A 10,599-nucleotide genomic window follows, 5' to 3' on the forward strand; every position below is an offset into this window, starting at 1 on the left:
CAACATTTTAGATTCTAAACCCAGTGATCTCATTAGTGTATTTCTAATAATCTGCAACTCTGCATTATCAAATGTTGAGTTATACTAAATAAATTATGAGGTTGGCAGACTGCAGAGCATCTCCAAAGTTCAGATCAGAAGACCCAGCTGAGAGTATTCCCTATTTTATTCAACAATTTAATATACATTAACATAAGTCAAACACAAACATTCTGTATATGCTGCCTTGATTTGTGAAAGCTCTTATTTCGAAACAGGCTAGAGCTGAGTGAGGGATCATAAAGTACAGGACATTTTCTCTCTGGAAGTGTGTGAGAGATTATAGACGTGTGTATACTGTCGTGTGAGGTGGCCACTACACTGACTGCTGCGCTCTCGAAGGGTGGGTGCTCCTTTGTACACAAACGAGATCCGGGAGCTGCCTGTTCTATTCCGCAAACGCTCAGAGGAAAACGGTGAGGCAGAAAGCCGTGGGCGGAAAGAGAATTCAGGTTGTTGAAGACCCTAGGGAACTTTCACTTGAAAGGAAATAACATTGAAGGTTAAAGTCAAAGAATTTCCTTTTCCATAGATTAGGTAAGTGGTTGGAAAAAGTTTGGTCAATATGTTCTGCGCCTTTGTCCAGCTTCCTTCATGTACAAATGAGAATAATTTGCTGGGCATTGTATTCTCGTTTACTTAACTCAATTTAATGTACACTGGACAAAACGTTTTCGAGTCATAGCCAATTAATCCTCGAGGCTCGAGCACCTGGTGCGATTTGATGTACCGACCGATTTTCTTCACCCGCATTCTCTGTATAGGGTCTACTTTGGCAGTTCTATATCACATAGAGATATAGCTGTCACTCTAGGCGGCATGTGCCTTCTCCCGACAGTTCAGCCATTAGCTTCATCCATGACTACCTCATGTGAACTAAAATCCCGACGCTGTGTCAACGTTTTGAGACGTCAAATCATCGCTTGCTATGTGGCCTTTGCATTAGCGAGAAAGAATCCTTCAAATAAAAAATGCACAGATCTATGCAGCTATTGGTGCCTCCATCTGACAAAACTATACCTCCCTAGTTACGCTTACATACAGGTGTTCAGAACACGCTTCATGGCTAATTAGCACAGGTGGTCGCCTCTTATCTTCAGTAAACAAGCTCTGTAACATGGAGATATGGCCTTGTGGGAACACTAACCACAGGAGGTTGGTGGCACCTTAATTGGGGAGGACAGGCTCGTGCTAATGGCTGGAGTGGAATGGTTTAAAATACATCAAACACATAGGTTCCATGTGTTTGATGCCATTCACTCCTTTCCAGACATTATTATGAGTCGTCCTCCACTGACACCAACCCTATCAAGGTGTATCAATTCAACCTTTTTAAATGATTTCTCACTGGTATGAAAGATAAGGTCCTTATGCTTCCAAAACAGACGCTTGTTAATGTTCAGATTGAGCATCGGGGCTCTTAACAAAACTCCCCCATACAGAAGATGCCTTTGTCCAATAACTTATGTGTAATTTATTGAAACTGAGAGTCATGATCAAGGGCTTATAGAGATGGAGAATGGACACTTGACAACTTTCAATATGATGGGTAGAGTGAGTGAGTGAGTTGACACAAAAGTTTAGGCCTACTTATTGTGCTATTCATTTGAGTTTTTCCAGGTATACTGAAACCACTACAATTTACTAACCTACCTCCTTCACCTGTGTTTACGACCATTATTTTATAGGGAACAGACAGCTGCCAACCAAGAGTTAATTTCCTATAACAGCCAGAGACCTTACTCAACAAACAGTGCAAGCTGAGAGACCACACTAGGCCTATTCACCATAATGGCCTCTATTTGTTTTACAGAACTAATGCTTCTCCAATGCATTAAAAAAATACTCCCATTTCAACTCTACTAAGTGGAGGCCTGTTCTGTGATGACAGTGATGTAAAATCTGTCCCGTCAGAGATGTACCTGATTATTGTGGCAGATGGTGTGGCATGCCAGTATTAAATTCATCACCCACTGGTCAAAGTAATCTAATGCTACTTGTCCACAAAGAGTTTTGGCCATGTGTTTCTCAACACTTCATCATTCAGTGACTTTGGTCTCTAATATCTTAGAATACTTTGGACAGTATGACTGCAGCATTGGGCTGGATTATATCATATTATTATTGGATATTGAATTGAGTGATATTGGATATTGTAGGCTACTCATTGCCTCAGCAGCACAACAGTTGTCACAGATTTAGGGTAGAAAATATATATTTTAAAATATTATTTTGCCTTAAAGACTTCTTGAGCCACAGTGTAAATGTGCATGATGTGACCAGGATTTAACAGGCTTACGTTCTGAGGGGAAAACAACATTTGATCCAATGGGTTTCCCGCATATTCTTTGTACACAGTGTGGGACCTATGATCCAATGACTTCAGACCCACAAAGCAATGGTCAGATGAAAGTTTGATTGGTGCCATGTGATAGGGGATTATAGTAGACCTGCCTTTTGCACAGAATCTTTACAAAATCGTTTTGGCCTGTACATCATGCATTTGTCATATTTAACACATTTACCGCACAGGTCATCCCCCATGTTAAAAGTAAGGGGCAGTGACTCACTCTCACACCCCTATAATCTCAGTGGGCACAAACATGGAATCATAGCGATACAGCTTCAACAACAGATTTTCTTTGCCCCACAATAGTGTCTGTGGACCGTCCTCTACATTCCCCTTTGTTGTTAAATATCACTACATCTTAAGATGGACATGCTGAGCTAGCTGGCCTGGCCCATTAATTGGCCAGGTGGTTATGTTCTGGACCGGTCTCCAAGGAGACAGTCCTCATCAGAGGGAAGCTGTAGTGTGCAGCCCTGATTGATCAGCTGAGGACGAGGGGGGAGACCATGGACTCTCCTTTCACACCCATTCCTTGCAGTCATTACACCCACTTTTAGGAATGAGTGACAGACACTAAAATGTCTTTATGGTGTGCAACTTGATACCCAGTGGCAGATGCTTGCAGCCTGCAAGTGACTGAGTCATAATAGCTATGACGAGCAGGTTTTAAACTCCCCGCAACCCTTCATTACTGTATCATAACAATTTAGGGGACTGGGCCTGGCCTGTTGATTTTACCTACCAACTGTTGGTATGAAATTGAAAGACTCATCAAATGTTATGTCACATGCGCCGACTACAACAGGTTACAGTGAAAGGCTTACTTACGAGCCTCTAACCTGATGATTGTGTTTAATTCAGCTGTAGTATCACCTCACACCTCTGCCTTCCCTTCTAGATGGCGTCAGTGAATGACTCTCGCCTTCAGCAGCAGCCTGCCCAGAAGGATGCGGCTGACCAGAACTTTGACTACATGTTCAAGCTGCTGATCATTGGCAACAGCAGTGTGGGAAAGACCAGCTTCCTGTTCCGCTATGCTGATGACTCCTTCACCTCAGCCTTTGTCTCCACTGTGGGCATAGACTTCAAGGTCAAGACCGTCTTCCGCAATGAGAAAAGGATAAAGCTACAGATATGGGTGAGTTAGCCTTATGCATTTTGTCCCACATGCCAGCTATGGTCTCTAAAACATGATTGCCTCCTTTGTGCCACATTTTTGCCATCATAGTGGACTCTCATACACATTCCATCAAGAGGAAAGTTGTCTTCTGTATTAAACCAGAATATAAATCCATAGGCCAAATCCTTTGCTATTGAATTGAGTTTTTCTGACAGATGGCTGATAGTTCTATAGTGGGTCAATCACCAACTTTCATCTGCAAGGCCCTTGCATTTTACACAGTTGTGTAAAAATACTTTGAAGTACTACTTAAGTCGTTGTTTGGGGGTACTTTACAATTAATATTTGACAACTTTTACTCCATTTTATTCCTAAAGAAAATATGTACTTTTTACTACCATACACTTTCCTTGACACCCAAAAGTATACATTACATTTCGAATGCTCAGTCAGGACAACAATATGGTCCAATTCACACGCCTATCAATATAACGCATCTGGTGGACCCACTAAACACAAATACTGCATTTTTAAAAGATGTCTGAGTGTTGGAGTGTATCCCTGGCTTTCCGTAAATCATGCTTAATATAAGGAATTAGATTTATAGCATGTCATTTTTTACCTTTACTTAAGCATGACAATTTATTAGTTTTTTCACCACTGTAATTAAGTACATGTAAAACCGGATGCTTTAAGACTTAAGTAGTATTTTACTGGGTGACTTTCACTTCAGTCATTTTCTATTATCCTATTGTGACTAGGGGGCAGTATTTGAATTTTTGGAAAAATAACGTTCCCGTAGTAAACAGGACATTTTGTCAGGACAAGATGCTAGAATATGCATATAATTGACAGCTTAGGATAGAAAACACTCTAAAGTTTCCAAAACTGTAAAAATATTGTCTGTGAGTATAACAGAACTGATGTTGCAGGCGAAAGCCTGAGAAAAATCCAATCCGGAAGTGCCTCCTGTTTTGAAAGCGCTGCGTTCCAATGCGTCCCTATTGAGCAGTGAATGGGCTATCAACCAGATTACTCTTTCTCCGTATTCCCGACGGTGTCTACAGCATTGTGACGTAGTTTTACGCATTTATGTTGAAGAATACCCGTAAGCGGCTACATTGCACAAGTGGTCACCAGATGGCTCCCAGAGTGACTCTCGCGTAAAATACAGAGGTAGCCATTATTCCAATCGGTCCTACTGAAAAACTAATTGTCCCGGCGGATATATTATTGAATAGATATTTGAAAAACACCTTGAGGATTGATTATAAACAACGTTTGCCATGTTTCTGTTGATATTATGGAGCTGATTTGGAATATTTTTCGGCGTTTTCATAACTGCAATTTCCGGGCGATTTCTCAGCCAAACGTGAAGAACAAACGGAGCTATTTCGCCAAAAAAATAATATTTTTGGAAAAAAGGAACATTTGCTATCTAACTGGGAGTCTCGTGAGTGAAAACATCCGAAGTTCATCAAAGGTATACGATTTAATTTGATTGCTTTTCTGATTTCCGTGACCAAGTTACCTGCTGCTAGCTATGCTAGGCTTTCGATAAACGTACACAAATGCTTGTCTAGCTTTGGCTGTAAAGCATATTTTGAAAATCTGAGATGACAGGGTGATTAACAAAAGGCTAAGCTGTGTCTCAATATATTTAATTTGTGATTTTCATGAATAGGAATATTTTCTAGGAATATTTATGTCCGTTGCATTATGCTAATTAGTGTCAGTCGATGATTACGCTCCCGCATGCGGGATGGGTAGTCACTAGAGGTCTATTAAGGAATCTTTGCTTTTACTCAAGTATGACAATTGAATATTTTTTCCACCAATGATTTTATCCTCTGTCTCTTTTGTATGTTTTGCAGAAAACTTGGTTTCTCATCTCAAGCTACTGCAATGTGTTGCTGCTGCTTGTACCACATGCTCTCGAGACTAAGGATGTGCTTGGACAGGCAGACCAATTCTGATCCATTTTCCACTTATTGGTGTTTTGACCAACCACAGATCTTTTCACATCAGATGTTTTTCAAAGCTGAACTGATTGGTCAAAAGACCAATTAGTGGAAAAAAATATCAGGTTCTGTGAAAATACTTGAATTACAGAGCTACCAGATTTTTACAATTTAATTCTCTTTAGCCTAGTCCCCTGACGTCTGACAGTGTTTCAAAGCAAACTATTTCCACGTACAGTGAATGCTGTTTAAACAAGACAAACATCCTATATGGTATTGTATTCAATCAAGATGAATCAGCAGCAACCGTGTCCACACCAATGTACACACCAAAACCAAGCTGACTGACGCACTGACCCTGTTTCCACCTAGGACACGTGATTTGGCTTAATGTCGTCAGTGGTGGCTGGGATCACTGAATGCCATCCGATGAGCATCCAGTGATTTTTCAAATCAGAGAAGAATGAAACCTTCCTCAGTTTGCCTCATACATTGGAGGTGTGGAAGTAGCAACCATGTTCAATAAATGAGCCCTGGCTTCGAGAGCAAGTGTACAGTTAATGAACAACCCTATTTGGATGGCATGGGGCGTTTTAATCTGCAGCGTCCTGTTTTCACTCAAACCCTCTGAGCCTCACCAATCTATGAAGGGTGTACAGGTGGTGCGCTGTCCACACTGCTGCAAGCTTTTCTCCGCGTCTGTGGCATGAAAGGCTTGAAATTATTTTTTTATCATGGTTTTAAAAATGAGTTTAATTTGAAGCCTTCTATAGAACCATTATGGTTCTACCTCCTCAACCTGAACCATACTGTTTATTCTAGGAGGATACAGCACATGGCAATATGTTAACTGCACAATGACACACCTGGTGTCGGAACCACAAAGCCCAGGGCTTAGATTGTGTCCCTGCCTTGTGTGAGCGGCAGGACCAGGTGACGCATGCTGAGAAGGGTCCTAGTGACATCAATGGCTCTGACCCCCAACCATTTTACACTTATTGTCATCATGCATATGCTTTTGGACAGTATTTTCTTTACTTGGTGTATAGATAGTTGTGGAGACAATGTGAGCCATGGGGACAGTGTATTTGGTTAGTGCTACTGTAAGATCCATTACGATGCCAAATATTTGATCATGTCTGCACATATCAGATAAGATATGCATCTGGTATCTTTCATTCATAAATGAAACAAATGACCCTGAGATGACGCAGACTCTCCTTCTGGGTAAAGGTCATTTAACAGAAGTACACCGCTGCGGATACACCACCCCACACACTTACAGAGCACTTGTCTCTCTAGCCCGGCACCTGCTCTAAGTTGAGAACAGCTCTATTTCTTGAAGTCTCTAAATCGGTGGCAGTTTGTTCGGGCTGACTACCCTGCACACTATTAGCCCTAATGAAACATTCATAAAACACCCACCCCACTATTCAGTGATGTGAAGTCCTTCGATGCAAATGAGGGACCCAGGCCAGGTTACCAAGCGACGGCCAAGGATCGTTGCCGTGCCAATTTAATCCCCACACCTGCTTGACTTTTTTTCACGTTAACCTTTTCTAGGGAAGCAACTCTGACATCACACTCAACCTCTACTTAATTGAGAGGGGCGGCAGCGTAACCTAGTGGTTAGAATGTTAGACTAGTAACCGAAAGGTTGGAAGTTCAAATCCCTGAGCTGACAAGGTATAAATCTGTCATTCTACCCCTGAACAGGCAGTTAACCCACTGTTCCTAGGCCGTCATTGACAATAAGAATTTTTTCTTAACTGACTTGCCTAGTTAAATAAAGGTAAAATAAATTTTAAAAATATGTTTCCGATAAAACAGGTCTCTACAGCTCTGCGGCACCAGAGAGCTGTTATCGACATTGACGCTCTCTGTGTTCTTACTGGGTTTTTGTTAGTGGGCCAGAGTTTGTTGTTTGACAAGATGGACATGACAAATGTAGACATTAGTCTTTGTTTAATCATGTATCTGACACTTTAATTTCTAATAGTCTGAAGTTGACAGTGGCTTTGGGTGGGAAGGTTTAGGCTGATAGTGCCTTGTTCTTTAAATTGTCCTATCACAGAATGTTTATTAATGTCAAATATCAATTTTCTATTTACATTTTTTTTTTTATTAATTGTAGTATTTTCTAGACCTGCTGAATATTTACAAGCGTATACACACACACACCTCTAGCATCTCAAGTCTGTAGGGCTTAGTCAATATTGCCCCCTTCTGGTCTCACAAAATACCACACAATGTAACATGTTCCCAAACCCAACCTGTAAAGAATGACCATCCATCATGTTCCCCACAGGACACAGCGGGACAGGAGCGCTACCGTACCATCACCACAGCCTACTACAGAGGAGCCATGGGCTTCCTGCTCATGTATGACATCACCAACCAGGACTCCTTCAACGCAGTTCAGGACTGGTGAGTGAAAGGTGGAAGGTTCCATCATTTCCATATTGACCCTGCTGCCTTCTCAGACTGTGCATTTGTCTACTCTCACCTCGGTCATACAGGGCAACTCAGATTAAGACATACTCTTGGGACAACGCACAGGTGATCCTGGTGGGAAACAAGTGTGAACTGGAGGATGACAGGCTCGTCCCCACAGAGGAAGGCCAGAGACTGGCCGAAGATCTTGGTGAGTAGTATCCATGACAGCATGCAGTCTTCGCAAAGACTATACACCAAGAGGTCACACTACCACGGCATACTGACCTCATGAGAACACACTTACACCCAGATATAACAGGGGACACCGAACACTTAAGTCTAAATATCTCATCTGCTTTTCTTAATCTCTCCACAGTAAGTAATTACTCTACTCAATTTCCCTGTCTTTGTCTGACAGGGTTCCAGTTCTTTGAGGCCAGCGCCAAGGACAACATCAACGTGAAGCAGGTGTTTGAGCGGCTGGTAGACGTCATCTGTGAGAAGATGAACGAGAGCATGGGCGGAGATGCCAACCTGTTGTCCAATCACAGGAGCACCAGTCTACAGGACTCGCCTCCAGAGAACCATGGGGGCTGTGGCTGCTAAATCCCGCCTCACTTCTCCTCACAGTCCCACAACAAACCCTGGCACTGTGCGTGAAGTATAGAGAGTACACCTCACAAACTACACCCTAGTCTCACAGCCACTACAGTGAAAACCATAAAGCAGCCAGCTGAGATAACCATTGGTCCCCTCCCCTCGGTCCATCCAGCATTATCCCACATATCCACTGCTCTAGTTTTTGTATTCCCTGAAAAGGCCCCATCTCTCTTGTGTACTGTGGCCTTCACCCCATGGTCATTATTTTAGGTCATTGTGTTCAGAGTTTAATTAATGAAAATATAATAGTTTAAGACTCAAACAGAGCAGAAGGTGCTTTTGTTTTGGATGCCCCCTGGCTAGGTCCTCTGCTTCGAATGTATTCATTGGACTAAACTTCTCAGAATTATAAAAACCAGACAGAAAACAGCACCCCAAAATCTGAAAAAAAATCCACATTTTTGCTGTCATATCCATGATCAAAATCTAGATGTAACTGTAATTAATGAAATCAGATGACATCATCCAGACAATCACAAAACTGAGTTATTCTGCTGCTTCCTTATTTCCCTGACCTCCATGCTTTACTCTGTGACACTGAAGATACAATTTTGCCATGTCCTCAGAATAATAGTGCACTACTATTTTTGAGACTTTCTTAATTAACCACTACTGCTTATGGGAAAGAGAAGGTGAAAAGTATGAGATTCTGCTCCAAACAATGTTAGAGTAATGTTGTGCTCTAGGATGTTTGTCTGGGAGGAAGTCGTATAACACTAATGACACTGACACGCGTCATGTGATCTGCCCTGGCATGTCCCCGCTCACCCCTCTGTGCTCCCTTCCTACTCATTGTTCTTACACTTTCCAACCCGATTGCACCAGGCTTCAACAGTGTCCTGTAATCTGGATGTGCCAGTGTAAACTGCCTGCATTACTTGCATGATGTTACTGTACTGTTCTTACATCTAAGTTACTGTCTATGAAGTAGCCTAATTAAAGCGAGGTGATTGGCCAAGCATGACACCCATGCAAATTAATTTTCCAAATCATATACTTAAACAGAAAGACAAATGGTGCACCTAAAGCATGTACAGTGCATTCCATTGTACTGCTTGGATGGCTTCAGTAGAAAAAATATGCATCTCTCCAACTGGACTGGAGAGACATGCATCTCCCTGTTCTCCAGCCCTCTGTTACTCACAGACACTGCCATTTCCCCATCACTAGCCCCACACTGTTCACTGGTCCTCTGTTACTCACAGACACTGCCATTTCCCCATCACTAGCCCCACACTGTTCACTGGCTCTCTGTTACTCACAGACACTGCCATTTCCCCATCACTAGCCTCACACTGTTCACTGGTCCTCTGTTACTCACAGACACTGCCATTTCCCCATCACTAGCCCCACACTGTTCACTGGTCCTCTGTTACTCACACACTACCATTTCCCCATCACTAGCCCCACACTGTTCACTGGTCCTCTGTTACTCACAGACACTGCCATTTCCCCATCACTAGCCCCACACTGTTCACTGGTCCTCTGTTACTCACAGACACTGCCATTTCCCCATCACTAGCCCCACACTGTTCACTGGTCCTCTGTTACTCACAGACACTGCCATTTCCCCATCACTAGCCCCACACTGTTCACTGGTCCTCTGTTACTCACAGACACTGCCATTTCCCCTCTGTTATATCACTGGTCCTCTGTTACTCACAGACACTGCCATTTCCCCATCACTGTGTTCACTGGTCCTCTGTTACTCACAGACACTGCCATTTCCCCATCACTAGCCCCACACTGTTCACTGGTCCTCTGTTACTCACAGACACTGCCATTTCCCTATCACTAGCCCCACACTGTTCACTGGTCCTCTGTTACTCACAGACACTGCCATTTCCCTATCACTAGCCCCACACTGTTCACTGGTCCTCTGTTACTCACAGACACTGCCATTTCCCACTATCACTGGTCCTCTGTTACTCACAGACCCCATTTCCCCACACTGTTCACTGGTCCTCTGTTACTCACAGACACTGCCATTTCCCTATCACTAGCCCCACACTGTTCACTGGTCCTCTGTTACT

At 42.7% G+C, this 10,599-nt stretch overlaps 1 protein-coding gene across 1 annotated transcript; it reads left to right on the forward strand.

Annotated features, from left to right (window-relative positions):
- The first annotated feature begins 318 nt into the window (after positions 1-318).
- On the forward strand, positions 319-10,192 carry LOC135555501 (ras-related protein Rab-3D-like). Its single transcript, XM_064987987.1, has 5 exons — positions 319-576; positions 3,288-3,527; positions 7,779-7,897; positions 7,990-8,114; positions 8,325-10,192. Exons 2-5 carry the CDS (start codon positions 3,288-3,290, stop codon positions 8,510-8,512), a joined length of 672 nt encoding a protein of 223 aa, XP_064844059.1. The 5' UTR covers positions 319-576; the 3' UTR covers positions 8,513-10,192.
- The last annotated feature ends 407 nt before the right edge of the window (positions 10,193-10,599 follow it).

This window comes from Oncorhynchus masou, chromosome 15 (genome assembly GCF_036934945.1).
Source record: "Oncorhynchus masou masou isolate Uvic2021 chromosome 15, UVic_Omas_1.1, whole genome shotgun sequence".
NCBI lineage: Eukaryota > Metazoa > Chordata > Actinopteri > Salmoniformes > Salmonidae > Oncorhynchus > Oncorhynchus masou.